At 42.6% G+C, this 19840-nt stretch overlaps 1 protein-coding gene across 3 annotated transcripts in view; it reads right to left on the minus strand.

Moving 5' to 3' along the window:
* nmt2 (N-myristoyltransferase 2) overlaps positions 1 to 19445 on the minus strand; it is a 60144-nt gene extending 40699 nt beyond the window's left edge. For 2 of the 3 annotated variants that reach the window (XM_041184680.1, XM_041184679.1), the window contains exons 1-2: positions 19312 to 19445; positions 540 to 678 (exon numbers count right to left, since the gene is read on the minus strand). In XM_041184680.1, coding sequence (XP_041040614.1) covers positions 540 to 678; positions 19312 to 19424 — 252 coding nt within the window. In that variant the 5' untranslated portion in view covers positions 19425 to 19445. Of the gene's footprint in view, positions 1 to 539; positions 679 to 7426; positions 7531 to 19311 lie in introns of those variants that run through there. The other variant, XM_041184681.1, reaches the window with a different exon arrangement.
* Positions 19446 to 19840: the final 395 nt, after the last annotated feature.

Raw genomic sequence — 19840 nt, forward strand, 5'->3', positions numbered from 1 at the left:
ATGCAGTTCAAGAAAATTAAATTGGATTTGTTGCTGAAATGGTGCATCTCCTAACCCACACAGCACAACAACTGATATAAAACAAAAGCGGCATTTTTAAAAGAAACTGTCAAATTCTACATCAAATAGCACTCTGACAGATAAGGACTGCAAAATAATCCCAATATTGCTTGCATTTAACCTACATATTTTATTTGGTACACAACTGAATGAAATTGGAAAATAATGGTTGAGTCTAGGCAGTGAATCTAACTAAAAAAAAGCCTGTATTAGGTTAACACCAAATCATGCTGTCAAGAGAACATTGCTATTGATGCGTACAGCATCTGCGCTAGCAGTCATCTCACTTACTAGTCAGGAGTAAAATAGCAGGTAAATTATCTCAATTCTAAGCACTGGTCTGTTTGAAGTTTTGCAAGCTGTGTTTATGTTAAAACATACTTATAGGAACTTTTACTTAAGGAATCAAGTGTTTGAGTTTTTCTTTTTTACCCTGCAGATATTGTAAACAAATTAATAACATCTTAAAAAAAAATCACTTTTGAAGGAGGCTGTTGAACTTTGATTTCCTGTGAATCTGAGGCAGAGTCTGACTTGGTGCTAGCAGAACTAGGCTTCTCTTTCTTCTTTTTCTGTTTTTTTTTCTTCTTTCTGGCTCCAGTATCTCCTCCAGGACTTCTGCAAGTTTAAAAAACACAAGGGGAAAATAGTCCTTATAACACACAGTCATTTGGTAGTATAAAACTTGAACATTGCTGAAAAGAGAAACATGTCGTCGAAGTTTTTCATCTTGCACTCAGACAATTTGGCAAGAATGCCAAATTTCACATGATTCACAACAATTTGTACCATAGGAGAGAAGGGGTGCTGATTGGCTGGCAAGTCAACGCTGACTGACCAAGGCATTGCCATGGAGAAAGTGACAGAGAACTATAGGTTCCTCATGCTCTCGGATAATTCAAAAAACACATATGACTTGAACATAGTCTTTTTGTTTGCAGAGAATGGGTCCACTTTGGCAGAAACAATGAAATAGAAGATGATTATTTAAATGGAGATTCTGCTGTAGAGAGGTCCGGGTGTTGGTTGTACATGAATCACAAGAAGTACAGCAAGAAATTAGGAAGGCAAATGGAATGTTGGCCTTTATTGTAAGAGGATATAGTATAAAAGTAGGGAAGTCTTGCTACAACTGTACAGTGCATTGGTGAGATTGCACCTAGAGAACTGCGCACATGTATACTTGCATAGGAGGCATTTCAGAGAATAAATCAGTTTGATTCCTGGGATGATGGCGTTGTCTCATGAGGAAAGGCTGAGCAGGTTGGGTCTCTACTCATTGGCGTTTAGAAGAATGAGAGGTGGTCTTATGGAGATATTTAAGATTCTGAGGCAGGGTGACAGGGTAGATGTTGAGAGGATGTTTCCCCTCTATCTAGAACTAGGGGCTACAGTTTAACAAGAAGGGATCTCCCATTTAGAAGGGAGATGAGGTGAAATTTCCTCTCACAGGGGTCGTTAATCTTTGGAATTCTCTTCCCAAGCGGACAGTGGAGGCTGGCTTATTGAATATGTTCAAGGCTGTGTTGGACAGATTTTTGATCTACAAGGAAGTCAATGGTTATGGGGAATCTATGATCATATTGAATGATGGGACAGGCTCAAGGAGCCAATGACATAATTCTGCTCCTATTTCTTGTGCTGTTAAAAGGGAGTTGAATATTAGATGATTATGCAGAAAATGCATTGGACCAAGCATAACTGCTCTTTCAAAGAGCCAGCACAGGCATGACTGGCTGAATGGCCTCCCTCTGTGCTGTAGGTTTCTATCATTCTATGATAGTTTTACAACCGTATTTATATGTTAGACCTCTTGCTACGCATCCCAACATTGTTTGCTTTTTAGCAATGGGAACATTGTGATGATTTTAGTGACCTGTCCACTAAGGCCCGCATTTTGCAAGCACGTGCAGACCACTCAGCCAGCCCATGCCTGCAAAACCCAAAACAAAACATCTAATGTTAGCTGTGATTCCACTTTTGGGCAGTATTTGCTGAACAATCCTGAGTGCACCACACCAACAACCAATTTAAGATAAAAACAGAATTACCTGGAAAAACTCAGCAAGTCTGGCAGCATCGGCGGAGAAGGAAAGAGTTGACGTTTCGAGTCCTCATGACCCTTCGACAGAACTTGAGTGAATCCAAGAAAGGGGTGACAAGTCAACCCTTTCTTGGATTCACTCAAGTTCTGTCGAAGGGTCATGAGGACTCGAAACGTCAACTCTTTTCTTCTCCGCCGATGCTGCCAGACCTACTGAGTTTTTCCAGGTAATTCTGTTTTTGTTTTGGGTTTCCAGCATCCGCAGTTTTTTTGTTTTTACCAATTTAAGATAATCAGCTGAGGTCTTAACGTGGCTCACTTATGCCTACTAGAAGCAACATACATTATCATTTAAATGGAGAGTAACTGCAAAATGCTATGGTACAGAGGGATCTGGGTATCATGTACAAGGATACCCAAATCCTTCTGTACCACAGCATTCTGCAGTCTCTCTCATTTAATTATTATTCTATTTCACATTTTCCCACATTATGCTCCACCTGGCCAAATATTTGCTCACTCACTTAACCTATCTACATCCCTTTGCAGACACTTTGTGCTCACCTCAAAACTAGCTTTCCACTTGTCTTTTTTATCATCAGCAAATTTGGCTACAACACACTCAGTCCCTTCATCCAAGCCAAGTCACCAATATAAATTGTATATCATAAAGTCCAAAGAAGAGTCATATTGGTTTCGAAATGTAAACTCAGTTTCTCTCTCCACGGATGCTGCCAGACCTGAGTTTTTCCAGCACTTTCTGTTTTTATTTCAGAACTCTAACATTTGCAGTATTTTGCTTTTATCATTAATGCACCATAGGGATACTGTGGATATATGGGCTAGATTGCCAAAGGTTTTCTCCTGCCTGAAACTGTTACTATATTACTGTCGGTCTACTCATCAGAGGTTAGACTTAAGATATTTCACTCAAAGAGGTTTCACACATTAGCCAATGTAATATCTTCTAAAACTGAATAGCACTACTGCACCACTTCAAGTTTCAAAGGAAACGGGAGTATTGATGACTAGGATTAACTTCCGACTACCCCAAACTTATCAAGAGAATCAATCATTCAGTATTTATAGGTTGAAATTGGTCTTTGTGGTTCACAGTATTCGCACTATCAACAGACCCTCTGAAATATAATTAAGGTTCAGCATGGCAACATCAAATCTCTAACTTAACATCTTGTATTTCCTATAGGTAAGGAGCAGAGATCAAAAGGATTATTTCACCTCAACGACCCCATGTGTATGATGATGATATTCAACTTGGTCCATTAGTTCCCTTGCTACTAAGCTGCCTGACATTAATTTTCAGTTGGGCGAAAACATTCTTAATATGTTTAATATTAACAAAACCAAAACCAGCCTCTCAGCTTCTGCCAGAAATCTCACACCTAATCAATTAACACACCTTATAAGCAAATAACAATCATCTGAGCTCCAATCCCACATCCTTTCCTTCTCCATCTATTTTAACTTATCCTAATTCCACCATGCAGCAACTGAAACTTATCTGGATCTTCTTCATTTCCAGGCTTCATTTATTTAACATTCGCCTTGTCAACTTCACCCAATACAAACCAACTTGTTCAAGCTCTTCCCCCCTGCATTTTAACAAGTATTTCATCCCATTTACCTTAAAAACTTGTCCTCTAAGATTTGCAGTCAGTCACCTACTTAACCTTGTTTACAAATTCCTCCATTGCCACACCCCACCCTACCACTGCAACCTCTTCTAACCTTTTTATGCTTCATGCACAAGAACTCACAGAGGGATCTGGGTGTTCTTGTGCATGGAACACAAAAAGTTAGCATGCAGGTGCAGCAAGTAATTAAGAAGGCAAAAAAAAAATGGCCTGTATTGCTAGGCAGTTGGAGCTTAAAAATAGGGAAGTCTTTTTACAACTGCACAGGGTGTTGGTGAGGCCGCACCTGGAATACTGGCAGTTTTGGTCTCCGTATTTAAGGATGGATATACTGGCATTGGAGGCAGTTCAAAAAAGACTCACTAGGCTGATTCCAGGGATGAAGAGGTTGACTTATCAAGAATGGCTAAGTAGGTTAGGCATTTATTCATTAGAGTGTAGAAGAATGAGGGGTGATCTTATTGAAACATACAAGATTCTGAGGGGGCTTGACAGGGTCAAAGTTGAGAAGACGTTTCCACTAGTGGGGGAATCTCGAACTAGGGGACATGATTACAGAATAAGGGGACACTCATTTAAAACTGAGATGCGAAGAAGTTTCTTCTCTCAGAGGGTAGTGATGGTCTGGAATTTTCTACCCCAGAGAGTTGTGGAGGTTAGATCAATGAAAGTATTTAAAGAGGAAGTAGATAGATTTTTTAAATATTGGGAAGTTGTGGGCTATTAGGAGCTGGCACGAAAGAGGAGTTGAGGCCTGGGGCAGATCAGCCCTGATCTTATTGAATGGTGGTGCAGGCTTGAGGGGCCAAATGGCCTACTCCTGCTCCTATTTCTTATGTTTTCTCCCATTTGAACAAAGCCCACAGCCAGAAGATTTGAGTTTTTCAAAGAATTATTGAAGCACTGGTATAAAGTTTAATACCTTTCGGTTGATAGAACAATTTATATTTAATGTAATAAAATGTTCCAAGGCTCTTCACAGGAGTAACATAATGAAGCTTGGTCAAATAGGTGCGTTTTAAAGAGCATCTTAAAGGAGGAAAGCAATGTAAAAAGGCAGAGAGACAAAAGGGGGGGAATTTCAGAGGTTAAGGCCTGGGCAACTGAAGGCACAGCCACTAAAGATAGAGCCATTAAAACTAGATGAACAAGAGGTCAGAATTAGATAGACAGAGATACCTCAGAGAGTGGTAAGGCTGGAAGATATTAAAGGGATAGAGAGAGGTGAGACTAGAAAGAGATTTGAAAACAAGTATGAAAATTTTAAAACCAAGATATTGCTGGACCAGGAGCCAATGCAGGTCAGTGAGCACAGTGGTGAAAGGTGAACGGGACTTGGTGAGAATTATTAGGATACGGGCAGCAGAGATTTGGATGACCTCAAGTTTTCGGAGGGTAGAATGTGGGCAACCAGCCAAGAGTGCACTGGAATTGACAATGAACGATAACATTCTATTAGCTTTCCTAATTACTTGCTGTACCTGCATACTAGCCTTTTGCATCACAACCAAGGTCAGAGAGTATGAGTTTGATTAGAGCCATTTCAATGCTGCAACATGGGCAGAAACTGGCAAGATTCAAACATGGAGTTCAGATATGGATTTGGAAAGTGACATGTTTAAGGACTCTGGAGAGGAAAGGGAAGACGGAAATGGGAGGGCAGTCTGCAAGAACAGAAGGGTCAAGAATGTTATATTTTTGAGGATGAAGTGCTGATAGTTGTTTTGAAAGGGTGGGGGAGAAGAGTTGAGAGGGGACCCTTTAGGATGTCAGCTGGCATGAAGACCAGGAAAGTAAGTTTGGTGGTCAGCAGTTTAGCAGCAACTGTTCAAGGAAACAGGAGATGGGTTTCATGGCAGAGCTCAACTCAAAGAAGGAATGGAAGATTGGAGAGATAATAGAAAAAGCATGGGTCTAAGGAATGCCTACGGCAAGGTTTGATTTGGTGGGAAAAGGTAAGCAGTGGAGGAGCTCAAAGGGTGGTCTGAATTCTTGTGACAAAGAAGTCAATCAATTGGTCATAGCTAACTTGGCAATCAACTGCAAATTATTTCTTGTTAAGCTAGTGATCTGTGGAATAAGAATCCTTCTACATCATAATCAGACGGAACAGACAATCTTCACAAAAGTAAACACAAAAGTAAAAACAATCACTCCATAACATGTTAATGATATAAACTAAAACACAACACACAGGGCCAATTTCAAACCAAGAATTTAACTGCCACCTGAATGACAGAATTATTTGTTGTAGGTTATTACATTACCTAAACTTCTTGATTAGATTATTGCTCTACTTACTTCTAACAATCTAGTATTTCAAACATACTTTCTCAAACCCCTGTTCTTCTCACCTGCATGAAACAACAGAACCCGGCATTTTTATTATTCTGTACTTCTCTAGATCTCTTTACAATCGTGGCTGAAAGATTTTCATCTTGCATTTGGCATGCAGATAACTAGGTCATGTAATTCAGTTGTAACTTTTGACCAAAGCTCTCTACAAAATACGAAGTTAACCATATGTTTGGCTACAGTTAGAAAATAAAAACTCATGATGTAGAGGGTAACATATTGGCATGGATAGAAGATTGACTAGCTATAAGGAAACAGGTAGCCATAAATGGGTCTTTTTCTGGTTGGCAGGGTGTAACGAGTAGTGTGCCACAGGGATCAGTGCTGGGGTCTCAATGTTTTACAATGTATATAAATGACTTGGATGAAGGGACCAAAGGTATGGTTGCTAAGTTGTTGACGTCACAAAGAGTAAGAGAAAGTAAGCTGTGATGAGGATGTAAACAGGCTACAAAGTGAAATAGATAAGTTAATTAAGTGGGCAAAGATCTGGCAAATGGAGTATAATGTGGGCAAATGTGAAATTGTCCATTTTGGCAGGAAAAATAAAAAAAACATTATTTAAATGGTGAGAGGTTACAGAGCTATGTGAATCAGAGGGATCTGGGTGTCCTAGTATATGACTCACAAAAGACTAGTATGCAGGTACAGCAAGTAATTATGAAAGCTAATAGAATGTTGTTTATTGTGAGGGGAATCGAGGGATTATGCTTCAGTTATACAGAACACTGGTGAGACCACATCTGGAATACTGTGTACAGTATTGGTCTCGTTATTTAAGGATGTAAATGCATTAGGAGCAGTTCAGAGAAAGTGTACTAGACTAATACCAGGGATGGGTGGGTTGGCTTTTCGAAGAGTTAGAGATGACTTGATTGAAACCTTTAAGATCCTGAGGGGTCTTGATAGGGTGGATGTGGAAAGGATGTTCCCTCTTGCGGGAGAATCTAGAACTAGAGATCACAGTTCATCCACTTACAGCAGAGATTAGGAGAATTTTTTTTCTCTCAGAAGTCTCTGGAACTCTCTTCCTCAAAAGGCAACTGGAGCAGAGTCTTTGAATATTTTTAAGGCAGAGCTAGATAGATTCTTGATTAACAAGGGGGTGAAAGGTTATCGGGGGTAGGCAGGAATGTGCAGTGGAAGTTACAATCATGATCTTATTGAATAGCGAAGCAGGCTTGAGGGGCCAAGTGGTCTAATCCAGTTCCTAATTCATATGTTTGTATGTACGTATGAAATAAATATACACGGTTAGCATGCTACTGTAGACTTTTAAAAATGTAAGCTCAATTTCTATTAAGAGTTTTACCAACATAAAATAATGTTTCTGTAATCTCTCTAGTCCAGAAATTATTTGTTCGGAAATATCCAGTTGTCCAGAAATTCTTTGTGCAGACCGAAGCAGTTCCCTCGATGTCACCGGCATCATTTTAGTACAGTAATTTGTGGAGCAAAAACAATATATTGTATTTGGATAGGTAAAACATTTTTTATTTCTGCTTTATAATGTTTTATTACTGATTTATGACTCAGGTAAATATTTAGTCTTTTGGTAGTACAGAACTCAATTATTGCTGAAAAAAGACATGTTGTCAAAGCTTTTCATCTTGCACTCATCAGGACAATTGCAAGAGTACTGACGTCAGGGGAAGCAACAACTTTACTCTGGATGAGAAGATAGTGCTGATTGATTGGTAGAGACGTTGCCACGGAGAATGCACCAGTTAATGGTGAATGACAGTTAACTGCTAAGCATTGTTTGAAATTTAAACTTGGCAGCTTGACTCTGATTGGTCAAGGTATTACCCTGAAGAATGAACCAGTGAACAACTATCACTTATTTTATTTAGCTGTAACAGGTGCACTGAGCGTACATGTTCTTTCTGTCTGTAAAGAACATGGCCTGTGTATTATAGGGCTTTGTGTGTGAACATATACAGATTCTGACATGTATAAATGGGCCACACTGTGATCCTGGCTGACAATCTGAATCTGGTTTTCAGTGTAATTCTTAGCACAATCAGGATTGTTTATCAGGTGTTGTCCAATCATGAAATCACATCTAACTTTGGACATTATGGGCAGAATTTTCACTTCCAGAGCTAAGCCCCATGGCGTGGATGGGGTCAGGGATTGTTTTCCACCTCAGGAGGCCACTGGGAATTCACGCAGTATTGTGCGATCCAGCCTCATTAATTATGCAGTCAGGGGTTTGCCAACATTTTGCGTGGCAGGGTGAGCAGGATGGCATGCACCCTACTATCATATCCAGGCGCCGTATTTAAAATAGCCTACAAAATGCTGATTGAAGAGATGGCCAGAAGAGGACAGAGAGCCTTGGCACCCAAATTCAACGCCATCTCCCTGGGTATCTTGCTCAACCAAGTGGAGGCCAGAAGGGATGTCCTCTATCCACCAGATGAGAGGAGGCAGCCGAGCAGGGAAACGAACCATGCATGGGAGCAAGTCTCCAGGCAGACAGTGCCCATGGCTTCCAGCAGAGGATTACCTTCCAATGCCAAAAAAAGGATGAATGAGCTCATCCACACCACCAGGATAAGTGAACCCTCAACTGCTCACACTCACCTCACTGAATTGTACAGGGGACATGGGCCTCAGTGGTAACTTGATAAGGTGATTTCTCATAGCCCCACTGCAGTCCATATTGTCTGCAGGTAGAGAGGCCACTGTGGGTCCCTCACCCTTCCACACAGAGAGCTCAAATGCTGTCTGGGATGCGGGGGAATGGGGGGGTGGGCTTAAGCATTGAGGGCACCAGCAAGCACTGCTAATGACATGTCTCCCTCAGCCTTAACCTTAGATCTACATGGCTCACTGCTCTGAAGGTTGCTGGCTCAGAATCATGTTGGAGGCAGCTCATGCAGTCAGTCGCTCTTTCCTCCCTCACGTACAGGTGCCACCAGGAAGAGGGCGAAGCCGAAAGTCATGAAGCTCTGTCAAGTACTCGGACAAGACAGCAGACAAGCGAGGACATCGCGGACCTCCTTCCAGGTGCCCCATCCCCTGTAGAGGCATCACAGCAGACATCTGCACCCTCCACGAGCCCAGAGACAAAACTGTGGGTATTAGATTTAGTTTAGGAAGGGTCTCACATTCTGGTGGTCACTGCACAGACATGTGCCCACAGCAGGCGCAGACAGGGTCAGCCAAGCTCATGGGCACTTGTGGGGAAGGGGTATCTGCAAGGTTCGCACCTGGTGACGGGCCTCTGGAATCGGCCTTCCAAGAGAAGCTGGAGATGCAGCAAGAGATGGGGGAAAATCAGGCAGAGGTGTCAGAGGCTCTCAACAGAGTGGCACATGAGGTGGAGCCTGTCCACCTACTGGCTGATGAAGATCTGCTGACCTGTGCACACATAAAGGTCTCCATGGGGAGGGTGGTGGACTCCATGGAGAACCTGGTCCAGCAGATTCTGCTGGAGATGCGCGCAGATCTGCACTCCATTGCTTTAGCCATGGGTGAGCTTTTGCAGTGGCTGCATGAAAGGGGGCACTTAGAAGAAATGTCAGCGAAAGAAAAATTAAGAAGTTCTAAATTCACAAACGGTTACACAGGTACACTATGATTGTTACACTTATCACACTTTTGTAAATATGGTTCACTTGCACTTTAATCATGTCTGATGTGGTTTATTTGAATAGTCCCTAAACCTGTGCGCACCTACCCCACCATCTTCCAAGGGACATCCCATGCCCCCTCCAAATCAGGAATGTGCAAGGAGGCAAAGATCTTTGCCAGGGCCCTTACAAGCCATGTGCAAGAAGTCTCCTGCGCAAGCTGAGCCTTTGCCCTTCATGCACTCTTCTGTCCTTAGGCCCTAATGTCACTAACACTTTAATCATAGAAAATGGTTCATCTTCAAGGACTTAGGACATTCTGGAAGAATTTGTGTTTTAAAAGACACTGACCCTTAAAGGGTTAATGCAGGACTCCAACTGCTATTCCTTGAAAAAGCATCCTTTTACAAGGGTAACTAAGCAGTTGAAAAAGACTGTCAACCTCTTGACCCTGGGGCATTGTGTACAAAGAGGGTCACATGGGTTTCATGGCTCTGAAAAAATACCATGCCTGGAAGGCTGTGTTTGAAAAAGTGGGCTTTGGTTTTGGTCCTTCTCTTCTCAAAGCAAAACCAACTGCTAGAGAAGGAAGGCAGCAGCCTTTTGCAGTCCAGAGCCAGTTCACAGTCGGAAGTGAATATAAACTGCTCCTGAGATGCTCTACATGCTGCAATGGAGTACCCTCGAGTATTCGATGAGTCTGCCTGAAAAGCTGTGCCAGAGTCACTGATTGTTTCGTGGATCAGTGCTGAGAGACCAGCCGTGTAACGCGGACGCCATTTCATGAACTCCACCGTCTCTCCTTTGCCTTTGAACCATTGACTTTTAACCTTTGGCCGAATTCCTCCATTTCTATTTTCATTTCATTGTTTTTGTGTGTGAGACCCCCCTGGGGTATCTCAAAAGAATAATTAGTATAATTTCATATTCCATACTCTAGGTTGATAAGCTTTACCTTTCTATTCGACAAGATTGGTTTTATAATAAACTAATAAGTTTGTTATTTATTGAAAGATGCCTGGTTAAAGTCTCTTTTATTCTGGGTACCAGTAATGAAGGTAAACAATTGGCCACATTGCTGAGTACATGAAACTTTTAAACTAAAAGTAGGGCTGTGGAGTAGTGGGGCTAGATCTACTGCACACTCCTCCCATCCCTCCATAACATAGATTGGGAGCTTTTGCAGGATTTGAAACATGGACAACAGGTGACTGGACATGGAATAATAATAATCGGTAAAAAATGATAAAAGGACAAATGCCAGGTTTCTTATACATTAGTAAACCAAAATGGCTTTGGAAGTTGCAAAGACTTTTCTAGAGATATAAGATTCAACTGACTGGTTTACATAAAGTAACCAAGACTAAACTAATGGAATTGATGGATTAGTTGGAGTTAGAATTAACCTTAGGGGGCGAGGAAGGCAGATAATAGCTGAGGTTATAGGGCGGCACTTGAAAGTGGAAGGGATCCCAGAGAGACCACGTTCTCCAGGGGGTGAGTCAATTGAACTGGCTAAGATTCAGTTGCAATTGAAAGAAACTTGAATTGGAAGCAAAAAAAAAATGAAAAAGTTTGAATTAGAAAAGAAAAGAGAAAGAGAATTTGAAATGCAAAAAGTTGACCTCCAGAGAGAGAAGTTAACAATGGAGGAAAGGGAGCAGGAATGAGAAAGGGAATACTGGCTTAAAAGGCTGAAATTAGGAGAGGCCTCAGATGCTGAGGAAGGTTCTGATGATGAAAAAAACACTTCCAACCCAAAGCCCAGTGGGGAGATGTTTAAATTTGCAACAGCCCTCCCAAAGTTTGAGGAAAGGGATGTAGAGGCATTTTTTATTTCTTTTGAAAAGATGGCTAAGCAAATGAAGTGCCAAAACAAGTCCGGACATTGCTCTTACAGAGTAGATTGGTGGGTCGAGCTCATGACGTTTATGCATCACTTACAGAAGACTTTTCTATGGAGTATCGTGCAGTAATATAGGCTACCCTTAGTGCAAGTGAGTTGGTCGCTGAGACTTACAGGCAGAAATTTTGAAATGTAAGGAAACAGCCTGGGCAGATCTATATTGAATTTGAGAGGGGAAAGCAAAGTCATTTTGACTGTGGGAAATGGGCATTAAAGGTAGAGATAACACATGAGGCACTTAGGGAAGTAATTCTCCTAGAAGAATTTAAAAATTCACTCTCTCCAGTAGTTAGAACACATGTTGGAGACCAGAGGGTTGCAACAGCTAGACAGGCAGCGGAGATGGCTGACAATTATGAGATGGTCCATAAATCTAAACCCTTTTTCTGTCACGCCCGCAAACCCGAGAAGGATAGAAGGTGGGAAGGTGACAGGAAGGCAAGTAGCCAGGGAAGAGAAGGGGCAGTTGGGAATTCCCCAGAACCAACTCCTCAGACTAGAAAGGAAGGTGCTGAAGGTGGAAGTGATATTCGGAGGCCTAAGTTTTTCCATTGTAACAAAGTAGGACATGTTCATACAGATTTCTGGAAGTTGTGCAGGAAATCCATGGGACTTATTGGGGTACATAAGGGTGATTCAGGGAATGGGCCCTGACTGAAAATACAACTGATCAAGTTGTAGTGTTAACTACAGCTGTGAAACCAAGGATAAACACTGCTGTGAATTCAGGAGAGGTGAATGAAATATGAGAGCCATGAAGAATTCTTATCAAGAGGAAAAGTAACTCCTTATCCCTTAAATGAGACAGCTAAATCTATAATCATATTAAGAGACATGGGAGCCACTCAAACAATTTTGCTGGGGAAAGGCATAACTTATCTACCAGAAAGCATATTAAATGCCAAAGTTTTAATAAATGGTATTGGTGGGGAGTATATGCCCATACCTTTGTACCAGGCGCATTCAGAGTGTGACTTAATATCTGGGCCAGTGATGGTAGGGATTGTTTAGAAATTACCCATAGAAGGAATTGATTTACTCTTGGGAAACGATTCAGCCAGAGTGAAGGCAGTAGCTTCTCCCATAATTACAGAAAGCTCAAGTGAGGTTAAAGAAACTGAACAGTTAGAGGAAAAGGTTCCGGGAATTTTCCTTTGTGTGCAATGGCTGAAGCAAAGTCCATCATCGGAAGTTAAAGTGATACCGCAGACAGATACTTGGCTAGCTGAAACTTTCTTTAAAGACTTAGATAATCCAAAAGAGATTTTGAATAAATCTTCTTTAGTTGAGGCACTGCAAATTGATCTGGAGTTCAGTAACGTAGCAGAATCAGCCCAAGCTGAAACTGAGGAAGCTCCAGAATGTTATTATAATAAAAATGGAATTCTAATGAGGAAGCGGAGACCTCCTCACAGTCCTGCAGATGAAGAGTGGATGGTTGTTCATCAAATAATGGTACCACCTAAATATCACAAAGAGATATTATGGATAGCACATGAAATTCCAATGAAAGGGCATATAGGGATACGGAAAATTCAAGAGCGGATAAACCAACAGTTTTACTGGCGAGGTCTTCATAAGGACATGGTGCAGTTTTGCAAAACATGCATATGTGCCAGAATGTGGGGAAACTACAACATACAATCAAACTGGCACCCTTAATTCCCAAATCAGGTTTTGAGGAGCCATTTAGTAGAGTGTTAGTACACTGTATGGGACCGTTGCCAAAAAACAAAAGCAGCACACCAGTATATCCTTACTATTATGGATATGACAGCTCGAGTTCCAGAGGCCATCCCTTTAAGAATAATTGCAGCTAAAGTAATAGTAGAGAGGTTAACCCAATATTTTTACTTGATATGGATAACCGGTGGAGATCCAGTCAGATCAAGGTTCCAATTTTATGTCTAAAATTTTTCAAAACATAATGAGTAGTTTCGATATAAAACTGTCAAAGTTCACAGTATATCATCCACAGACACAGGGAACTTTAGAGAGGTACCATCAAACTCTCAAAACAATGATTAAAGCATATTGTCATGAACATCCCCATGATTGGAACAAAGGACTGGATTTTCTTTTATTTGCTACCCTAGATCCACCAAATGAATTTGATTTTAGCCTTTTTGAATTAATTTATGGACATGAGATAAGAGGTCCTCAGAAATGAATCCAAGAAAATCCTCTATGTTAGATTACATGTCTGTGTTCTAGGAACAGCTCACAGAAGCCTGCAAAGTGGCTCAAGAACATCTTAAAGTTTCTCAAACAAAGATGAAAGAATGGGCTGATAAGCAAGTTATGACCCGAACATCACAACCAGGGGATGAAGTGTTAGTGTTATTGTCTTAACAGGGGGAACCTCTGAAAGCACGGTTTCAGTGGTTAATGCAAGGTAGTTAAGTGGGTTGGTAAAATAAATTGTTGGATAGACAAACCAGATCGTAGGAAAAAGAATCGGCTGTGTCATATCAATATTTTGAAAAATACCATTGTAGGGAGGAGGATAAAAAGGAGCAGGTATGTCAAGTAGTAAACACAGTGGAGGATGGAAGAGACAGTGAGAGTGAGGCAGAAGGAGACTTGGAAAGTTCCCAAATTGAACCTCCTACTATCCGGTTAGCGAACACTGAAATTTTAGGACAGTTAGTCACCATATTTCATATTTAGAGGCAGGACAACGAGAGGAACTAGTGAGGTTACTTACAGAATCTAAAGAGATCTGTAGGCAGAAGACAGGATGTACAACCTTAGCCATACATGATGTGGATGTAGGGGAATTCCCCCCTCCTGTGAAACAGCATCCTTCTTGCTTAGGGCCAGAGAAACAGGCTCAGGTGAAAGCAAAGATCTAGTACATGTTAGAAAATCACCTCATTGAACACAGCCAAAGCAGCTGGAGTTCCCTTGTTGTGTTTGTGTCTAAACCAGATGGTTCGACTAGATTCTGTATAGACTACAGAAAGGTCGTTGTGGTAACAAAAGCAGATTCCTATCCAATGTATTAATGTATTGACAGAGTTGCCAGTGCTGTTTCTTAACAAAATAGATTTGTTAACGGGATATTGGCAGGTTCCTTGAACACCCCAAGCTAAAGAAATAAGAGCCGTTGTCATGCCAGACGGTCTTTTCCAATGCTGAGTGATGACGATCGGACCAAAAGCCACCCCAGCAACTTTTCAGAGGCTAATGAGCCAATTGGTGGCTGGTGTTCCCAACTGTGTGGTTTAACTTGATGATGTACTGATATATAGTGACACTTGGAAACATCACTTGAAACAGCTAGAAGCCCTGTTTAAAAAACTACAGTCAGCTGATTTGGTAATAAACTTTGCCAAAAGTGGACTCACAAAAGTTCGAGCAACTTATCTAGAGCATAAGGTCGGGCAAGGACAAGTGCTGCCAAGAACAGCAAAAAAAAACAGGCATTGGTGGAGTTCCCTGCCCCTAAAACTATACAGGAGATCATGAGGATTTTGGGGATGTGTGGGTTTTACCAAAAATTTGTGCCAAATTTCAGTACTACAGCTGATCCCCTGATGGATTTGTTAGAAAAGAAAGCCAAGGTAGTGTGGACGAAAGAGTGCAAAACATCTTTTGAAAGACTGAAAGTAATTTTGATCAATGAACAAGTGTTAACTGCTCCAACTTTCACTAAACCCTTCAAAGTAGCAATTGATGCTAGTGACCTGAGGGTAGCTGTTACAAGATGATGAACTGGGCACAGAAAGGCCAGTGAGATACCAGATTGTCCACATTGCAGGGAAAAACAATGTAATTTCTGGCACTTTGTTTAGAATTTAACTTTGCCTTAAATTTGCTAAAGGCCAAAATGATAGCTTTGTATAAAAAGTGAATGGATGAGAGTGTGTTTTTTAGTATTTTTTGTTTATGTTTTATTACACTCTGTAATGAAATGCATATAAATATGGTGCTTCATTTCTCCAAGGCAGGAAATGTCATGAACAGAGACTTAGGACATTCTGGAAGAATTTGTGTTTTAAAAGACACCATCCCTTAACGGGTTAATGCAGGATTCCAAATGCTATTTCTGGGAAAAGCATCCTTTTACAAAAAAAGGTAATTGAGCAGTTGAAAAAAAACTGTCAACCTCTTGGCCCTGGGGCACTCTGTACAAAAGGTGGTGGGGGGGCGGTCTCATGGGTTTTATGGCTCTGGAAAAAAAGCCATGCCTGGAAGACTGTAATTTAAAAAGTGGGCTTCGGTTTTGCTTTGAGAAAAGAAGGACCAATTGCTTGAGAAGGAAGACAGCAGCCTTTTTGCAGTCCACAGCCAGAAGTGTACATATGTACAGCATGTAGAGCAGCTTAGAGTACCCTCGAGTGTTCCATTAATCTGTTTGAAAAGCAACGCCAGAGTCATTGACTGTTTCACGGATCAGTGCTGAGACATCAACCGTAAAACACATGCCATTTCAAGAATTCCATCATCTATCCTTTGCCTTTGAACCATTGACTTTTAACCTGTGGCCAAATTCCACCTTTTTTATTTATATTCCACAGTTTTTGTGTGTGGGTGTGTGTGTGTGCGTGTATGTATAAGAGAGTGAGAGAGAGAGAGAGAGATGCCAAGGGCATCTCAAAAGAGTATTTAGTATAATTTCATATTCCATACTGTATGTTGATAAACTCTGCCTTTCTGTTAGTTAAGATTGGTTTTATAATAAACTAATAAGTTTGCTGTTTATTGAAAGAAGCCTGGTTAAAGTCTCTTTTATTCTGAGTGTCAGTAGTGAAGGTAAACAATTGGCCGCATTGGTGAGTACATGAAACTTTTAAACTAATGGTACGGCCTGTGCAGTGGTGGGACTAGATCAACTACGCACTCTTCCCATCCTGGGTGTAATACTAGCATTGTCAGTGCTACATGCTGGGGTTCCCCTTCAGTTCTCCAACTGAGTTGATCTGCATCTCCCCACCCCTGATGACCCAGCTCCCATATAGCATTTCAAGATCTCCACCATGAGGCCCTGCACAGTTACAAGCAGCCATGGTGCAAGTAACATTTGAAGTGGAGCCTAATACCTTTTCCACTCCCCCCATCACCCACACCCACCATAACCATTGACCACCCCAGGTGTTACAATTAACCTGCCCACCATCACCCTTCAACCCTCCCCTATCACCTTCCATCGCATGCAAATAAATGTAGAAGTTCCCTACCTTCCCGAAGATATAATTCCCCCATTATAATTGATATGCTCCCCTCATCCTGCTGACCCCCAGAATCCACATCATCTTCCACATCCCCTCCAACAACCCTCAGCGCGGCTTCACCGGCCATCCTGGTGCCTCATCCTCCCACCCTACTGGTTCCCACTGCCCCCTTTAATCATCACCATCCCGTCCTATCACCAGTACCCTGAGTATCCGCCCAAAAGTCTTCCACTGACTCTGCAGACTCCTGCCTCTGAACCCCTTTCCCCTCTACTCCCCCATGACCGTCCACGCCTCAGTTCCCCTCCATGCCCAATATCACCTGCATAACCACCTGGAACACCCCCTCCCCCGTCACCACCTGCACTCCAGCATGGCCCTTCCCACCCTCCCACTCTATATCAACTCACCCCATGATTTTCAATGTCGGAGTGTAGCCAGGTATATAGGCCGTACACCCCAACAATTAGCGGATTGTATCAAACAGCACGTCTCTTTAGTTGTTCGCTTGGCGGATTGTATCAAACAGCACGTCCCTTTAGTTGTTCACAACAGGCAAAGTACTGATTGTACCCAACCAGCCTGTGCCTGCAAAACTCTAAATATAATGTCCAACATTAGATGTGCTTCCGCAATTGGTCAACACTTGCTAAACAATCCTGATTGTACTAAGAATTACACAGACAACCAATTTAAGATCGTCAGTCAGGCTCACAGTATTTACACATGCTAGAAGCCACATATATTCATACACAGGGCACTACTCTTTGCAGACAAAAAGAACATGCACATACTTTGCACCTTTGTCATCTAAACAAAAGATTAGGGAACAGTCATTCCCTGGTTCATTCCCTAGAGCGATGCCTTGGCCAGAGTCAACTTGCCCAGTTTTGATAAAAACAAAAAACTGCGGATGCTGGAAATCCAAAACAAAAACAGAATTACCTGGAAAAGCTCAGCAGGTCTGGCAGCATTGGTGGAGAAGAAAAGAGTTGACATTTCGAGTCCTCATGACCCTTCCACTGAGTTCTGTGGAAGGGTCATGAGGACTCGAAACGTCAACTCTTTTCTTCTCCGCCGATGCTGCCAGACTGCTGAGTTTTTCCAGGTAATTCTGTTTTTGCCCAGTTTTGAATTTGAACAAAGCTGGGCAGCTAACTACTGCATGCTGCATTTTCCATGGCAACACCTCCACCAATCAGAGTCCACTTGCCAACCAATCAGCACTCTCTTCTCATGCAGTATAAATTTTTGTTCCCCCATTACAGTTTGGTAATTTCTTGTGTGCTATACTGATGAGTGCAAGAAAAGCTTTGATAGCATGTCTCTATTTTCAGCATTACTCAAGTTCTGTACAAAATGAAAAAGTAATATTTTTACTTATACAATTCAAATGATAGCTAATACAATGCAATTATAAATTGTTGCTGTTGTAAATCTAAATATATTTTAGTAGAGCCGGACCAGATACAGTGATTCCAATGACAGTATCTAACTGGGATCTGTTATCTTCTTCCACATATCAGCTCAATGGAAACATCCCTCGTTTGGATGCACTCTTCACCTATCATAACCAGAGCATCTCCAGCAGTAGCTTCTCTTCCAGAGTCTGCACTGTTACCTCTGGATTACCTCTCAAGGATCTGTTCTTGACCCCTTCCACCTCCTCATCTGCTTGCCCTTTGGCAACATCATCTGCATTTGTGGGGTCAACTTCTAGTTACATCCCAGTTAACTTGCCTCATGATCACTTTCATGATATGAACAACAGACTGGAGGCAGAAGCTGTGACAGAAGAGGAAGGTGCATTTACACTACCGTCTTGATAAGAAAAGCTATATTAATGTTCTTTCCTTGCAAGCTTTCAGAGAAACTGTGCAAGTGCAAGGGCCTGATCCCCTGACCTCACTCCACCAAGCATCCCCTCCACCTTTACTTACCAAACCTACAGGGGGTTGTACCTGCCAATTTACACAGCCCAGGGTTTCAATCCTCAGACAGGTACCAATCCCCATTTACTTGCCAAGGGTACATGGTGCAGGGGGTCAATTCCTTGTGATTTGCCTACCAATCTTGCACGGTGCAGGGAATTGACTCTCCTCCTGATGTACCCATCTAAGGGGTAGGTGATTGACCTAGCTATGCAATTGACCTGTCAAACCTGCTAGGCTCAAAAGCAATGATCCCCCGTCTATTGAATAATATAGGGTCCGAGGACCCCTTCCAGCTCTCTCCACATTTCCCTGTGAACCTGCCTGGTCCAGGGGCTCGGCCCCCTGCCTGGGCTGCAGGCTCCAGCGCTGCCCCGGTGATCCTCACTCGCAGCTTTGGCCTGGTGAGTCTCACCGCTTCGCCCCCCCCCCACCCCCAGGATTAAGGAGTTCCCTCTCCCCCCCAATAACCCCGGCTTGCTGCCTGCCTGCCTGCCGGCCAGGCCCTGGCCCCCCAAGCAGAGATCATCCCTCTGCCCAGTTAGGGGGGCGTTGGTGGCGGGGGCTGCACCGGGCCGGGCCGCTCCCCTCCCGGTCGCTACCTGTGCGTTTGTTCATTTTCCTCCTCGTTGTCTCCGTCGATGCCGCAGGTGTCGTGATCGTCCAGCTCCAGACTCTGTTGACTGGCCGCCGACTCGCTGTCCTCCGCCATCATTGAACCGCCCGCCCGCCACCGAGCGAGGGAGGGAGGGAGCCGCAAACAGCGCCCCCACCCGGCTGGCACAGCTCCCGCACTCGACCCGCAGATAACCTGGACCGGAGCCGCAGACAAATCGCACATAATCCGGATCTGACCCGCAAGTGAAGACACAAATAACACGGACCAGACCCTCAAACAACCCGGTCCCGACTCGCAAATAATCCAGACTCGAACCGCGATTAACCCGCAAATAATCCGGACCCGACCTGCAAATAATCCAGACCAAATAAACTGGAGCCGACCTGCAAAAGAACCCACAAATAACCCAGAGTCCACCCCCAAAAAATCCGGGCCTGGCCCGCAAATAATCCAGATCTGATCCGCAAAAAATCCTTAAATAACTGACCAATAAAATAATCTGCAAATAATGC

The sequence above is a fragment of the Carcharodon carcharias genome, chromosome 3 (assembly GCF_017639515.1).
Source record: "Carcharodon carcharias isolate sCarCar2 chromosome 3, sCarCar2.pri, whole genome shotgun sequence".
Lineage (NCBI taxonomy): Eukaryota > Metazoa > Chordata > Chondrichthyes > Lamniformes > Lamnidae > Carcharodon > Carcharodon carcharias.